Source organism: Thunnus maccoyii, chromosome 12 (assembly GCF_910596095.1).
Source record: "Thunnus maccoyii chromosome 12, fThuMac1.1, whole genome shotgun sequence".
NCBI lineage: Eukaryota > Metazoa > Chordata > Actinopteri > Scombriformes > Scombridae > Thunnus > Thunnus maccoyii.
In genome coordinates this window covers 28,060,272-28,078,230 of record NC_056544.1, presented here as the reverse complement: position 1 = coordinate 28,078,230, position 17,959 = coordinate 28,060,272, and the positions used below count along the sequence as shown (strand labels likewise).

The window sequence follows — 17,959 nt, the reverse complement described above, 5'->3', positions numbered from 1 at the left end:
CGGAAGAGAGACTGAAAACGAGTTTTTAACACATCGCCCCCTGGTGACCCAACACAGACATAGCATCAACAAAAACACATTATTATTATTATTATTATTATTATTATTATTATTATTATTATTATTATTATTATTATTATTATTATTATTATTATTATCCATTTATTTGTCTTTTATTTGTTTAGGCCTGTTCACCTTCCTCTGTACGTATTCTGATTTGTGTGTGTGTGTGTGTGTATGTGTGTCTGTCTGTCAAAGGCTATTTTCGGGGACAAATTTCAGGTTAAAGACAAGTTAATTGTCTGTTTTCCCAATTAGGGAAAAGCTGATTTTAGGGTCAGTGGTTAAGGTTAGGGTTAGTGTGTTTTATTGTGTATTGCACTATTTGTATGGATGTATGTGGGTGGGTGTGTGTGTGTATTATATATGTGTATGTGTGGTATTTGTTGAGGTGGATTACTTTTGGTCATGACTTGTCAATGTTGTATGTTGTATATATTATTTGTCTCAATAAAAAAAAAGAAAAACACAAATATTCAAACATTTCTTTCAAATTCAAGTTTCTTTATTACTACATCTCATTACATTGTATGAGAGAGTAAATCTTAGGTTTCAGCTCCTCAACAATGCAGTAAGGAGAAAAAAGAGAAATATTTAAAATAGTAAAAGCAATAGTAATAAATCAGAGTATAAACAACAAGCTACAAACACAAGGGAGCCACAGTCACAAGGGTGGACAAATACTGGTCAGTGTTCAAGTTTGGTGAAGAAAGCACTACAATTGATCAGTGTGCATTGTTTTTTCCTAGGCTATGTCCAGACAGATCCTAATATGGCCATTTCAAGTCCAAAATGGCACATAGTAACCAAATTACATTGTAGGTGTTTAGAAGTGTAAAATATCATATTTATTTTATACAACAACAAAATTACACAAACTATTCATTAAAAAATGTTTATTTTATGATTTTTTTTTTTTACAAAATAGTAAATAACCCAATATAAATATTATAGGTAGCATAAAAATGTATTTAGGTCACTGAGACAGGCAGAAAAATACATAAAAACAGCAGAATGAATGAATGAATGAATTTTAAATATATAGCACTGTCTGTGCACAGAATGCAGCTCAAAGTGCTTCATAATTCAGCAGCAAGTGAAAAAAACACAAAGTTTAAGACCAAACACAAGGAGGGAGAAAGAAAATAAGAACGAGTGTTCCTATTTATGAAATAGCATTTATACAGTTTCTTTGGAAAGAAAGAGAAGACAGTGCACATAAAATAGTTACAATCATGAACAAGAAAAAATTTAAAAAATCATTAAATAAAAATGAGAGAAAATAATGAAAGATTAAAACAGACAAATGCTGGATTACAGAAATAAGTTTTGAGTTGTTGTTTAAAACTGTCCACTCAGCCAGCATGTCTAATATTTAAAGGCAGGGGGGGGAAACTAAATTCAACAAGAAAATACATATAAACAGCAAAAAACACAGTGATACAATAAAATTATCATAAAACATAAAACATACATGACTGATTCTTCTTTAAAAGTCGACTTGAGTTTTTAAATGTTCCCATTTGTATATATATATATATATATATATATATATATATATATATATATATATATATATGAACTATATGAACTACTGATCTGATGAACTATATGAGCTTTTATACAAATACACAAAATGTAAAAGAAAAAAACTCCTTTTAAAACACACACAAATCTCAACAAGAAATTAAATAAAAACAGCAGTAAAAACAAAGAAGAAAACCGAAAACATAATGATTAAATAAAATTACCATTAAACATAAAACATATATGACTGGTCCCTCTCTGACAGTCAACTTTAATTTAATATGTAAATTTCTGATCCATTTTAAGTTCCAAACGTTAAGAAGTTATGAAGAAACAAGGTGATAAAACAATGTTAAGTTCGTTTTTGAGCTATTAAGCAGGAATAAATTGAACATTGGGGTTAATAATGTGTTAAAAGGAAAATATTTATGTACAATCAGCTCTAATAATGCAATTTTAGCCTAATATGCTTAACTCGCGTTTCCTGTCAACCCGGAACAGTCAAATCTACTCCATATTTGTTATGATCCGCGGCGAGCGAGAAACGACCAATCAGCGGGCGCCGCTGCCTCTAGGCCACACCCACCCCCGCCGATCACGAGTGGGTCCGCGTGCGCCCACTGCGAGTCTCGACCAATCAGAACGGCCTGCTGTGAGCGCGAGGGAGGAGAAGGAGGGGGGAGGGGCGGGAGCTCCCGGTTCAATGCTGCACCAGAGATAGCGAAAAAACGAAGAGCGCTCACTCTGCCAACAGGAGAGTATCCCAGCTTTATTTGTGCCGCCCACTTACCAATCAGAGTTATTGCCAAGCAGGTAATCAGATTACATGCAAGGAAATTTTCATGCTGTTGTTGTGGCGCGCGGCCGTTATATATATGCACAAAACTAAGACATCTTAAATAATATAAAAAAGAATTTACAATAGAAGAAAAATGTAAAATATAAGATGTAGTCTGGTGAGAGGAGCAGCAACAGGTTAAATTTTAAATATTAAATAGAAGAGAATGAGATGTATGTACAGGATACATTTTTAATAATAGTGTGTAGGGGGTCCCAGACCTTGTTGACGAAGCCGGCTGCAGATGGGAATAATGTCAAGACCGCAGCCTCTCGCCAGAGGGGAGCATTTCACAAAGTTTATGTCCGGGGTCGGCCATGATCTTTCCTGCTGGCCTTAGTAGTGTCCTTGAAGCGTGCAGATCCCGGTGGGATGGTGGGTTGCAGCTGATCACCCTCTCAGCACCAATGATGATATGTTGCAGTCTGCCCTCGTCCCTGGAGGTTGCAGCCGTGTACCAGACGGTGATGGAGGAGGTGAGGATGGACTCAGTGATGGCGGTGTAGAAGTGCACCATCATTGACTTTGGCAGATTGAACCTCTTCAGCTGCCGCAGGAAGTACATCCTCTGCTGAGCCTTCTTGGTGAGGCCGCTGATGTTCTGCTCCCACTTGAAGTCCTGGTTGATGATGGTTCCCAGGAAGCAGAAGGACTCCACTGGGGGGGTCATACAGGGTGAAGGGGATGGGTGGGGCTGCGTTCCTTCTGAAATCCAAAACCACCTCCGCTGCCTGTAGAGCACTGAGCTCTAGTTTCACCAAGTCACCAGATGGTCAACTTCCCCCCTCTTGGCGGTCTTATCCCCTACAGAGCCCAATGAGGGTGGTGTCATCCGCAAACGTCTGGACCACGATTGGCTCCAAACTATTTGTGATGTCACAAATCATGCTCATAGGCCCGCCCCCTTATAATCAGGTTTTCAATGAACACAGAGAAACTTTCCACTTTTAGCAGATCAATGTGAAAACAGCCTTCTAGCGTCAAGCTCTGCACATTCATCATTCAGCACAGTGAAGCTCAAACATTCAACTGTAGGAACAAGAAGAAAAACACATTTTGACTGAAGGAGAACTTAAAGTTTAGGTGAAGATTTTGGTTTTGGTTAAATATTATAAAAGTCAACCAACATGCTTCAAGACTGCAAACTCTCTGAATCTGCTTGTTCATTCCCTTTAACACCCATATGAGCAGGGACCCAACAAAACTGCACTTCTATACCCATCCTTTGTAATCTTAAAAAACATGATGTGAATTTCTATCAAGCGATCTTCTCTGACTGTTCGCCTTGATGACAAACCTCCTGAGGTTACATCAATGTCTTTCTTGAGTTTTATCTGAAGGGATCATAAAGGGCTCTTCTGCAGAGCAGCTGATGGGAACGTCATTGGTGGTTTTGGCATAATCTGGATTGTAACTGGATCAGAATGGCAAGTAGTAGTGGTGGTGGGATGTCTGAGGATGAAGATATGGATCTTGAATGGACAAGAACAGTAACCCGGTGACGCTGTCAGGCAAACAGGTACTTGAAGATGTTGAGGAAAGACATGATCTAAGTAAAAAAAACAACTAATGCTGGAAGAGTTTAAGATCATTCTTAAATTCAAAGCAGGACATGAAACACTGTCTGTAAGTCTGATTGCCTTAACAAATGGATTAAGGAAAGCACTTGGGGGTATTGAAATGGTTAAGGTGTTAAGAGATGGTGGTTTGTTGATGAAGTGTGGAAATGCTCAATAGAGAAATAAGGTGCTTAAACTTAAAACAATATGTAAGAAAGAAATAGCATAAAGAAGAACAGTTGGTGATAGAAGCAGCATTAGGCGAGTGATATCAGGAATTCTCCTAGGAGAAAACTTGGAAGAACAGAAAAAAATGCTTAAAAGAGGAATGATAACAGGAAGTAGACGACTGCAGCCATTCAGGAACGCTGAAACCGTTGACAGTCCATCAGTATTGCTGGAATTCAAAGATGAAGTTCTTCCTGGAAAGGTGATGGTTGGATATATGAGCTTTCATGTAAGAGCATATGTTCTGTCCTCCCGAGAAAAACGACCCTGTAGGTCGTAAATTCAGTCGCCAAGAATGACCTCTAGTTACATTTGAATGACAGATGCTATCTAGCGGCCGTAGTAGTTATGACCCGGAGATGTGATGCAGTTCCAGCCTGATCGCCAGAATAAAACGTTGGCATTGTATGTTTCTGCAAACCACAGATACGTTTCAACACGCGTAATACGTAGCATATTAACATTTCAACAAAGCGTATCATATCAACATTTCTAAAGTGACGTAGTTCACATGACATCTATGTGAGCTGACTTTCTTATAAAGGAGGAGGGGTCAGTGGATGGTTAGCAAGTTTGTTGGCGGAAAGATGGAAATCAGCAGAGAGCACGGTTCGAGACCACCTCGAAACCAATGCCCATTTCCCGTTTCAACTGACAAAACTGGGTGTTTTTAGCGTAACGTTGGGACATTTTCAGCCATTTTTATTTTATTTTTTACTTAATTTTAACCCAAACCATGGTCTTTTCCTAACCCTAACCAGGTGGTTTTTGTGCCTAAACCTAACCAGACCTTAACCACAGCATTTTCACACCATAAAACATCAGTATTCAACAGATAATGGCCAACATTGAAACGTAGACATTGAACGTATCCCTGGTTTGAAGAAACGTACAATGCCAATGTTTTGTTCTGGCGATTGGATTGGCACTTCAGATGACGTCTATATAAAATGACTCCCTTGTTGGGAGGAGGCAGGTTGGGCTAGATCAGATGGCGAAAAACACAAGTCGGGACATTTAAAAAAAAAAAAACAATGTGGTGTTTACTGTTGCCATGAAGACGAAGGGTGCCTAACTTTAAGGAAGTAGTAACCGCATTTCAAGTTAATATTTCAATACGAACCATGATCTTTCCCTAACTCTGACCGAGGGGTTTTTGTGCCTAAACCTAACCAGACCTTCACCACAGCGTTGTCACATCATTAAACATAATTATTTTGTAACGGTTTTGGAAAGCGGCATATTATGCTCCAATGGGTCGTTCTGGTGTGCAGGTACAAACGACCTATGTGGTTGTTTAATTTGGAGGACTTGTTGGTTCCTCCTCCCCCCAGATGCTTGAAATGTCAGACATATGGCCACACTGCTGACGTTTGTGAGGGAAAGCAGAGATGTGGAAGATGTGGAGGAGAACATGCTTGTGGAGAATGTGGGAGTAAAATGTTGCAGCCGCAGAGGAATTCACACAGCAGCCTATGGAGAATGAATAATGAGAAAACAGAACAGAGAGTAATGCATGCAGAGGCAGTGAAGATCATTGATAATGGAAAAAGAAATGAAAGTATGATCCAAAGTAAGGAAGCAAGCACAGAGATAGGATTGTCACATAACTGCCAAATAGGAATCACAGCAGACTGATCAGTCCTGTTTCTGCTCAAAGACCAAAACAGAAAAAAATCTAAATTATAGTGAAGGCAGCAGCAAAGTTCTTCAACATGAAAGACTTATCTTGTGGAAAAATGCAGATCTTAGTCAAGGAGAGGAGACCTCAGAGAGAAGTTCTCAAATTATACCATATGTTTACTTCAATGCTAGAAGTCTGATTGCAAATGGAAAAAAGTTTAAAGGATATATCAATACATTCAAAACAAAACCAGATGTTATCTGCATACAGGATACATGGCTAAACCAGCTCTAGATTTTATTATTAAAGGATATTCCAGCATAAACAAAGATAGAACCAGTGGAAATGGCGGAGGGTGTGAGATATTTATCAGACAAGGAGTAAAATATAACAACAGCAAACCTTTTATTTTACACAAATATAAAATACATATACAGAACTCACACAAATCAATAACATAACTTACATCACCAACACAAACAAAAACAACAGACATACACATATATAAGCATACATATATGTACATACATGTCAAATACTATATGTAAATACATCATTCTATAGAAGGAACTAAATTAAAAAGCCAGATAATATTAATTTATGATATCATAGAATAATGACAGCTCTGTATCCCAAGTTTCTGATATTGTCAAGATCTCCCATTTATTTATGTCTGAGCTTTTTGCTCTTCCTTCAATAATTATGTCTTAAAGAATAATATGAAGGAACTCAAAACCAGATTTTTTGGAGAATCAAATATAGAAAGCTTGCCAAGCAACACAACAATATTCAACAACATATTTTTACCATCTTGATAACCCCAAATAATATTGAGAGGGAATAAAGGTAAAAAGATTGCTTGTTCAGATAACCAATTTGCCGCCTGCTGCCAAAAGGATGCAACAACTGGACAAAATAAATGCATAATATCCTCCTCCTCATCGCCACAAAATCTACAGATATTATCCTCAGTTATTCTCCATAATTTAAGCATTTTTCTTGTCGGTAATATCTCATAAAACATTTTAACTGGAAGGCCCATAAACAAGTAGAGTAAGATGACGAGTAAATACATCTAAAAATGTTTAACCAACAGGAAGAGGAGTATCAAACACATCTTTCCAATATGTTTGAAGAGAGTTTTACACTTCCCCAACCATTTGTAATTACTAATGCAAGGGCGACAAACATCTATATTATCCTCAGAGTTTTTAATCAAAGTTCTCCATAATGAAGGGATTGTGGACAATAGCTGCATATATCAATACTTTGTACATATATCCCCATATTTTGAAATTAAACAGTCATAGGTCAGAAAATCTCCCTTGACATCCAATATATCATTCACAAAAAAAATGTGATTAAATAAAAATAGAGGCAAGCATACAGGTTTATTATCTATATATATATATATTTTTTTTTTTTTTTTTTTTTTTCATTTAACCATAGCAACTGTTGTCTCACCTCTACTGAATTTTTTTGGTGGAAGAGACTGAAATTGAAACCACAAGGACATTGAATTCATAAATAAATAATAAAATTGTATAACCCATGCTAACAATTAGAGAAAGAAACATTAGAATCAATTTTTGGATCATTGGAGAGGGAAAGTAATCTGGTGTGGAGACGTCAATGCACACGGTATAATATGGGCGAACCAAGAAGATTCAAATGGAGAAATTATAGAAGAGATAATGGATGAAAAAGGAGCTGCTGTGGTTAAATGATGGTTCAGGCACCAGGATGAATTTGATGAGGTGTGCAGAGTCAGCAACTGATCTCACACTGGTATCACAATCTTTGGCTGGAATAAGTAGTTGGAAGGTATTAAATACATCCAATATCTGTTAATATATGATATAGAGGAATAGAAAGTGATGTAGAACAGGATGAAAGAGAAAGGAGATGGAAATTTGAGGAAAGTAGATTGGAGCAAGTTTAAAATATCAAATGAGGGGAACCTGAAGGATTTAAATATAAATCAGTAAGTTAATCAGTAGAATTATATTAGGAGCAGCTAAAGAGTTGATCCCCAAAAGAAGCGGTAATAAAAGGAAAAAGTTTCAAAGTTTTGAAAAAAAAACCACTGTGTTTTTGATTAATTATAAGAGAAAGCAGGCTGGAGTGAGGAATATAATAAAGAGGTGACTCATCAGGTAGAAACACACCATTAGAGAGAGTATGGGGTATGATTAAAAGATTGTCTGGTAACAGGAAAGAATATGGACATCCGATAATGAAGGATGATGGAAATATAATGATAGATAATAAGGACAAAGCAGAATTATTGGCACAGGCCTTTGTTAAAGTACATTTGATAGAAAATTTGAGTAATAAAGAAAAAAAGAAGGAAAGAATGAACAATAGCAAGAAACAGAAGCACTGCAGGATGTAAAGGAACATGGAAATACAATTAATATGATATTTTCAAGAAGTGACAGAAGTGAATAATGTGTTAAAGAAATCTGGAAAGACAACTCAAAGGAAAGATCAAATAAGCTATTGTATGTTAATTAATCTTAGTGATAGGAATAAAGAAGTATTATTAAAGTTGTGCAAAGAATCCATAATTGTTCCGATCTGTAAACCAGATAAAGATCCGAGCTCGGCAGAGAGTTATAGACCGGAAGCTCTAACATCTCATGTAAGAAAACTCATGGAAAAATGATTAATGAAAGGTGATTTATTATCTAGAAATCAAAGGAGAATTAAAATGTTATCAAAGTGGATTTAGAAAAGAAAGAAGCACAATAGGAAAACTCATGTTAACAAAGAGAGTGTAGTTGTGGTATTTTTCAATGTTGAAAAGGCAAATGACATGATGTGGAGAGAAGGATTAATAGTCAAGTTGCATCAAACAAGAATAAGAGGAAAAATGTATAGATGTATTAAAAGGTTATTTTAACTTGATAGGATGATCTCAGTAAGAATAACCATTGCTTTTAATTTGACAAGTTTACATTATTAATTTCTAATTGACATTGTGGGTGTATGTGATGTGCTGTTGTGTGTAGCTTTGTATTTTGTATTTTGTATTTTGTATAATGTGTTCTGTGTGTTTTTTGCTTTGTACTGTTTGTTGTTGCGCCGTTATAAATTAGCTTTGAGCTAACTCTGGTACAGTGCATCATTCATGTTAAAAATGTACACTGTCCCATAAATAAATACAATACAAAAAAAGATTTTAGTGGGAATTATTTAGTAGAAAATGCAACTCCTCAAGGTAGTATAGTAAGTCCAATATTGTTTTCAAATATGATAAGTAAAATATTTAGCAATGTAAATAAGTGTATCAGGGTCTCATTGTATGCAGATGATGGTGTTGTGTGGAAAAGGGGACAAAATACAGAGTTCATAGTAAAAAAGTTACAACAAGCAATAGAGAAAGTTGAAGCACTGGAACAAGGTTTTAGATTTTCAGTTGTAAAGGGGTTTTTTTTATGAAAAAGAAAATAGATAATCAAATCAATCATAAACTATATGGAGAAAACTTAGAAAACATAGATTGTTTCAAGTATTTGGGAATTTGGTTTGAGAAGAAGCTCACTTGGAAAACACATATTGAAAGAATTGTAGGATATTATTATATGTTTGAGGGGCAGAGAGTGAGAAGCAAATAGATCTGCTTTGAAAACTACATATATTGATTTAATCAGGTCAGTTCTTTATTATAGATGTATAATCTATGAATCAGCGTCAAAGACAATATTTAAAAAGTTTGACACAATCCAGTATCAAGTTTTGAGACTGTGCTGTGCGGTCATGAACTCCAGTACCAGCTTTACAGGTGGAAATGGATGAAATGCCTTTGAAAATAAGAAGAACACAGTTAGCATTAACATATTGGCCAAACTGAAGGAGAAATAACAAGAATCATCCGGCTCAGTTTATTAAAACCATGTCAAGAGAAGGAAAAAGGACAGACAAACAGTTTTAGTTGGACAATAGAGAATAAGTTCAATGAGAGGAACAGCTGATAAAATGTTAAGCCGTTCTCTATTGTCCCACCATGGACTCTAGAAGAAGTTAGAGTCGATTTAAAGCTGCAAAAGAGGGAAAAAGAAAAAAAATTCAGTAAATACATCAAAGGAAATTATTCTGAATATGTTTAAATATATACAGATGCAACTAAAACATTGGACAATAGAGTGGTGTTACGCCGAACCCTTAACAGTCCACCATTGACACAAAGTAGAACTCTAACACCTTTTAAAATACCAAAACCATAACATAAAGACAGATAAAAACAACCAAGACACTAAATAAAATCCCAGGCTGAGAGGCAGCAAGACCCGCAGTCCACAAACTAGAAGCCTGTCCCTGCAACAGGAGCCTGGAGCATTTAAACACTTCCTCTCCTGGGCCAGTTGCACCACATTGAGGACTGATCCTCAATTAGGACTGACCCGGGCGGAGCGAGAGACAGAAGAGGAAAAAGGACGAACAGCACAGGGAATACATACAGCTGTAACAGTGGCTACTCTACTCGCTTTAAGCTGGATAGAAGAAATCAAACCAAACAAATTTTTGATAGGTTCTTATTCCAGCAGTGCTGTAATAAGTATTAAATACATGCAGTCAGACACAAGGCAAGACATAGTAGTCGACATAACTCAAATAATATTCAGAAGTAAGAGGGCAGGAAATAAGTATGGTAGTAAAATATATCAAAGCTGAGGTTAAAAATATAATCAAAAAGGAAATTAAAAGAAATGGCAGGAAGAGTGGGATAAAGGAAATAAGGGCCAATATAACGACAACATACAAGGAGGATAAATGAGAGGAAGCAATAAGAATAGAAAGGAGAAGGACATTATATCAAGGATGAGGTTTGGTCACACCGGTCTGAACACTACATTAATTATCATGAATAAGCTAAAGGTAGGTGTGAACATTGCAGACTACAGGAAACAGTGGAGCATGTATTTTTATACTGTCCTAGATATCAACAAGAGAGACAGACACTTAAAATTACACCACAAAGGAATCACATGACACTTGGTATTAGAGAAATGTTGCAGAGGAGTTGTAGGGTACAGGGCTATTTTCAGATTTATAGAAAACAAAGGACTTAATAGGAGGATTTAATATAATAGAAAAGTGCTTCCTAACCTTTTTGGCCTGTGATCCCCTTAAAATAAAGCAAAGTCTACGTGGGACCCCTCATCACATGTTGCATTGTCTACCAGTAAAGTTATTGATTACTGATTTTATCCATCGGTTAATCGTTCAAGTCCAAGGTTGCATCTTCAAATGTCTGGTTTTGTGACTAACAGTCCAAATACCAAAGATATTCAGTTTATCATCATGTTCGACAAAGAAAAGCAATAAATAATCACATTTGAGAAGCTGAAACCAGCTAATTTTTTTTTCATTTTTGCTTTAAAAAATGAATAAAATGATTCATCAGTTATCAAAATAGTTGCTGATCAATCTTCTGAACCTTGCAGCTCTAGAAAGAGGACTTATTTTGTTTTATTTTAATAACTTTTAGAGGCTTGAGGAGGTAAACACAGTAGTCAACAAGAAATAAAGCAAAAAAAATTAGAAGAGAGTTTGGAAAAAAAATACCAACATATATATTTTTTCTGTATCCAATCTTGTTTTATCATCTCGCGACCCTTTTAATTAATCCAGCGACCCCTTGTGGGGGTCCCGGCCCCCAGTTTGGGAACCACTGTACCTGTTCTGTAACTGATCCACACTCCTTTACAGATGGTGGCGGTAATGCACCCATAAGCTAATTACCAACCGCCGTTAAACAACAACAGAAGAAGAAGAAGAAGAAGTCTGACTGGCCCGTTTCCTGAGTGATCCCTCCGCCTCCGAATAGACGATCTTTGAGCTGCACACGAAAGGGAAAGCAAAGCGACTTCTCCATTCCGGGATCCTCTCTCGTCTTCAACAGTAATGAGTGTTTGAGCGATCGGAAGCGTTTTAAAAAGACGAGTCACGTTTTACTCCTCGGTTTTTTTTTCTCGGTCGGTGTTAGATTCTGTTTTTTTCCCTCCCCCTCCCGTAGAGACGTTGCTGTTGACCGTGAGGAATCTGCTTCGCGTGATCTTTTTTTCCCAGCCGCCAGATTTACATCGAGTACACAAAGTTGATCGGGCAAGCTAGCTAGCTAGCCACGTAGCTAACTTGCTAACTAGCTTGCAGTGCTGATCCGGGAGTGTGTGTTTTTTTTAGCAAACATTTTTCGGGGGCGTCGTTTTGTCAGTTCACTGCTTACTCGTCTTGGCTATCTCCCCTGAAAGCTGAAGACTATTTGCGGCTTGGTTTAGTGAGGTAAACCGGTTGTTCCCAGCTAGCGTGCTCGATATAGCCTGCTAGCTAATACCCTGCGTATTTAGCCTGGAAGCCAACAACTGAAGGCCTCAGTCAGCCTCCAACACATATCAGCTGCAGCTCACACCAGAGTACTTGCATTGCCGTGCAGTCAGAGTTGACAGGTGAGTAAAGAAACTGCTTTTAAACTTATATAACATAAGAACAACAAAGCACACTGGCTCCTGTAAAGTCAGGTTAAGTTAGTTCTCCCCGTGCTAACTAAATATTAGCATGATTCAAACACGATGGGGGGTTGGTTGGGAGGGGATCCGCGAAATCACGCCGGAGGTCGCCATCTTTCATTGGATGCTGCTGCTGCTGCTGCTGCAAGCCAGCTAACGAGACATGGCTGGTACTTTTCTACCCGATCTGTTGTTTGTTTACAGCTGAAACGCTTTTGCTGTTGGTCGTTTATGACCCCGCATGAAGCCCCCCCTCCCCTCCCTCCGAAACCCGCACTTCGCTCTCATTAAGTGTTGCTCAGCCACGCAGGAGTGTCGCTGTGAATGCATGGCCCTTGGCATGGGCATGGCATGTGAGCTGCAGCCCTTTCATCGGCTGTGTCAGCTGCTAAATACGCCTGCATTGCGTCTTCGGTGGAAGTTGCAGCCTTTCTGACTGCTAAAGTTGATCATCTCAGCTTATTCGGATGGAGACAAAAACACCGGGTTCAACACGCCCACAAGGGACACGAGAGATGCTGGGGTGACCATCCTCCACCAGCGGTAACCCACCCGGCTAAAAATAAACTCGTTGGCCCCTCTGTTGCATTTTTCACCGGTACGGGTTGAACCTGAGGCTTGTTTTGAAACATCACAGGCAGCATTTGGGTTATAAATCACCTATTGTGATGATGCAGGATGGACACAACGCAGTAGAAGAAGAAGAAGAAGGAGGAGGAGGAGGAGGGAGGGAGCAGAACTGAGCAAAGTGTGTGTTTTGGTTCAGGCCTTGTCTAGACGTTATGATTGACTCAGTGTATCTGTTGAGGAAATGACGTACTGTGTCCAGGGTCAGTGTTTTTATGGGTATATATCAGTTCAAACTGCATTGTAAATGTTGTCAGGAGCTCTGTGATCAAACTCTGCACCTGTGTTATGTAAATTGCGAGACTTACAGTGCAGTTATTTTCTCAAAAGAGGTAGAGGTAGATTATGTGTTTGTGAAAGGTGTTAACATGACATTGTGGTAGGGCATGGCGTATATTGTTGTGCTCTGGTTGTGTTGGTGTGTCAGGATCAAAGGGTAAACCACCTTGGTTTAAGATGAACTTTGTGCATTTTGACTTTCCCAGTAAGTTATATGAAAAAGGCTCTATAAGCACAGAGAGTTGTAGGAGTTAATCTAACTCATCTAGGAGGATATAATCCCTCATCATGAAGCTAAAAAATGGAAAACATCCATTGTGTTTACACAGCATATACATCACAGCAGCCTTATAGTTTCCAAAACACAACTAAGTGTGAGGATTTGCGGCACAGTTTGACGTGTAGGGCCCAGAGCAGATCAATCTGAGGGTTTATTCTTAATGAAAGAAGCTCGTTTGCCAAGTAAGGTTATAGATGACACACAGAAATGTTGGTGGACAGACCCAAAGCCTTAAAGGTTCAATATTTTTCAAGTCTGTCTTAAAACATCACTCAGGTCCCCAAATGAACACTGAAACATGCTGTAATCATCCCTCCTGTTCATACTGACCAATCCACAGTCCTTCTCCTGTGCTGAAATGTATTTAAAAGTTTATCTGAAGCTAATATGAAGCTTCAGCATCCAAATGAGTCAAATTAAGTAGATATCTTTCAACGTTACAGTCTTTTTAGTGCCAAAGTCGCTCTTTTTTTTACTATACTTCCACCGCAGCTCAACAGAGAAACACTGTCCGAGGAAACACAAAGAGGGAGTTTGATGCTGTAAAGACTGTAAATGTGTCAGATATCCACTCGATATGACTAACTCAGACTGCTGAAGCCTCATATAAGCTTCACATCAACTTTTAAATGACTGTGTGGACACACTGTGGATTTTGGCCTCCATCATTTACACTGAAAGCACATTTGAAGGATCTTTTAATGGTCAGTATGAACAGGAGGAAAACCTCTTTCACTGCTCATACAGACACCTGACTGCTGTTTTAAGACACACTTGGTGAACCTGTCCTTTTAAAAACCTGCTTGTGAAACCACAGAAACATTTAACATATCACTTCAGCCTGCTATTCATATTGTCGGCTATGCTGTGGCTGAAAAAAAAAACCCCACACACACACACAAAAGTTTATGGTACATTTCAATTGGTAAACAGCTTCTAAACAAATGTTAAACGTTTATGACAACAGCTGCTTTGATAGCTGACTAGAATTGATAGATAGTTGTGTTTAGCCCCATTCATTGCAGTGGCATGACACACACACACACACACAAACACACACGCACACAAACACACACACACACACGCACCCCATGTATGGGAATCAGTATGTGGCTCAAAGGTCATCAGCTTTACAGCCATGCCATTCTTTTTCTGCTTTGTATGCAAACACAGCGAGGGCCCGTGTCAGAGACAGGCACCCGATTGTTGGGGCGGATTATCACTGCTTTACAAGCGGCTCCAACAGGACAGAAAAGAAGGTGTTTCCAGTGATGTTTGGACACGGTGGAGTCCTCCTCCTCCTCCTCTTTTTTTTTTTTTTTTTTTTTTTTTTTTTTTGTGCAATGTGTAACTGTTGAAGTCAGATATAGTGGAAGTGATTAGCCAATCACATAGCTGATACTCAAACAGCTGCATAAGAGATAAACAGATACACTAAAGTAGAAAAATGTCAGTCACTATGTGGATAAGAATAGATTATCTGAGGGTTGTGTGGGGGTTGATGATCAGTTAGTCGAATGACTGGCTGAAACTTCATCAAATTTCAACATCTCTAAACGGCTTTTCTTAAATCTGAAAATGTTTTTTTTACAGGCTCCTTACTTTGGCTGCAGCTGAAGATTATTTTCATTATCAATTTATCTGCTGATTGTTTTTTTTTAGATTTTTAAAATTTGGTCCATAAATTGTCTGAAAAGCTCTGAGAAGTTTAGTGACATAAAACACAAAGAAAACCAGCAATTATTCACATGTGAGAAGCTGCAACCAGTTCATTTTTTTTTTGTAATTCTTGCTGAAAAAATAACTTAATCGATGATAAATCAAATCTGACGCTGAGTATTTTTCTGTCGGTCAACTAATTGATTCATCAGCGAATCGTTTCAGCTTAAACTTTATGAATCTGATTGTTATTGGCCATCGTTGTTGTTTCATAAAGGTTTATTTTATAAAGGTAGGTGAGCAGAAATTGATCATAAATAGGCCTAATTGTTGCATCTTATTTTCTTCCTCTTGGCACAGCATGAGTCAAGACTTCCTTAAAATATATCTATAATTAGGGGGTTATATATATATTTTGAATTATTAAAATGTCAAAATCAAATGCAAACTTCATGTGAGTTGGATTTTAAAAAACAAACACTGTTGCTAATTATCGTCGTTCTTTTTAATAGCTTTGCAGCTAAGCAGCCGCTCATTAGCAACAATCTTCGCACATTTTTCTTCACTTCGTATCATGTGAAACACATTCAGAGCTCATCTGACGGCAGCAGGACTCAGTTTACTGTAAACTAGTAAACAGGAGGGAAAGCTGCATCTTTTTGACGAGCCGGGACATAAAAATTTAGGTGTAAAACCTCAAGTTTTTATTTTAGAAACTTGGGGATCTTTCAGTAAAATTCAGTAAAAAAAAACAACAACAAGCTCAACTTCTCTGTAATGAATTTGACCACAAGAAGGTGTGTTCACTTTTTTTGTTTTAGTAGGAATTTGATTTGCTTTTATGAAGCTCGTATTAATATCTGTAAGTCTGTTTCTATCATTAAACATGTTAAACTTTGTGTTAAACTGTCACAATTATTTTTATGTTGGTTTATTTGGCAGCAGATATCGTATATTGTTTATTAAACAGCTGCATTGTTTCAATAAACACAGTGCAGCTGATGTAGAGTAGGTAGTCGAGGCCGTTTGTTGGGTTGTTCCTGTTATGGGTTTTAAAATCTGTTAAACCTGTTTAACCAAATTTAAACACCCGTCTACAGTGGGTGGCAGAGTGGCAGAATAGATATGTATCCTTCCTAGTTATGTCCCTTCTCTCTCCCCGTAGATTGCAGGTTGAATCAGACTCACATATATTTTCTTGCCATCAGTTTGAACTTTGTCGTATTTTAACATAATGGAACCGGTTTGGCGAGAGTTGCTACGCTGCGGCTAAATGTGACGTGGAGCAGAAACGGAGACGGTTGAATGAAATGTACATGTCGTCTCTGACAGGTTATTAATTTTAATAGCTGCTGAGTGCCGGGAAGATTTGTGTGTTTGGATAAATATCACGGAGCAGCAAACCTTTCTAGAAATGTTAACACTTGTTTTACTTGTGGATAAATTTGTTGTTTTAAGATTTTGAGCTGCGTTTAAATTATAACTCAATAATGTTTTGTTTTACTTTTTTTATTGTATTCAGTATAACATATAGAGCTGTAACAATTAGTCAATCAATTAGTCGATCATTAGAACATTAATTGGCAAGTACTTTAATCAATTAAATGTTTTCTGCTTCCAGCTTCTCAAATGTGATCATTTTAAAGCCGCAACGATCAGTCGATCAGCAGAAAATTAATCAGCAACTATTTTAATCAATTATTACTCGTTTTGAGTCTTTTTTTAAAAGAAATAATAATAAAATTCTCATTTCAGCTTCTTTAATATTAATACTTCCTGGTTACTTCAGTCGTCTGTGACAGTAAACTGAATATCTCCTGGTTAGAGGCTGTTGGTCGGGACAAACAAGAGGTGCATGCTGGGTAACAGTTATCGTCGTTCTCACCATTTTCAGACATTTTATCGATCAAACAACTAATTGATTAATGGAGGAAATAATCAACAGATTAATCGATGATGAATACTACTCTTCTTTTTTTCTTGTCATATGACAGTTAATTGAATATCTTAACATTTTATACTGTTAATCAGAAAAAACAAGAACATTGAAGGCTTCATTGTTGCCTTTGAGATATTGTGAGTGCTGGTTTTTCCCACTATTTTAAACGTTTCATAGGTTAAATGATTAATTTATAAAATAATTGGTAGATTCCTGGATAATGAACATAAGTCTGCAGCTCTAATAACATCCAATAATCTTTACACAAACTGGCGATGTGACGTTTCTATGAAGAAAAAAAAACATTTTGTCTCGTGATGGTTCTCAACAACTTGTGTGTTTTTATTTATTTATTTGTCAAAGTTCAGCGGTCCTTGGCAGGCTTCGGTAGAGTAACTGTCGGACACTGCCCCCCCTGCCCTTTTTCCATCCTGCAAGTGTTAAGAGTATTATGCTGCACTTAAGTGATAACCATTCGTTCTTCACTCTCTCTCTCTCTCTCTCTCTCTCCCTCTCTGTCTCTCTCTCTCTCTCTTGTTTGTCCCTTCTGCCCCCCCGTAGCTTCTTTGGTGACACAGAGACTTCTCCCTGAGGAGCCAAGAAGCAGACGGCTCATGACTTCTGACCAGGACACAAAAGTTGTCGCTGAACCACAGGTGCAGCAAGTACAAGAGGCAAAAGAGAGCTCTCATTTGGTAAGTTTTTATATATTTATACACGTGTACACACTTTTTTTTTTTTTTTTTTTTTTCAACCTTCTCAATATATCTGAGTCATTTTTCCAGTGACTGTGAAAATCCCAGAAATGTTCTGAGGGTATTTGTTTT

General features: G+C 37.5%; 1 protein-coding gene across 2 annotated transcripts in view; it reads left to right on the top strand.

The window, feature by feature from the left end:
• The first annotated feature begins 11,537 nt into the window (after positions 1-11,537).
• The window catches only part of larp4b (La ribonucleoprotein 4B), a 46,255-nt gene continuing 39,833 nt past the window's right edge, over positions 11,538-17,959 (top strand). For both annotated transcript variants that reach the window (XM_042427577.1, XM_042427576.1), the window contains exons 1-2: positions 11,538-12,288; positions 17,694-17,827. In XM_042427577.1, the coding sequence (XP_042283511.1) occupies positions 17,747-17,827 (81 nt within the window). In that variant the 5' untranslated portion in view covers positions 11,538-12,288; positions 17,694-17,746. The remainder of the gene's footprint in view (positions 12,289-17,693; positions 17,828-17,959) is intronic.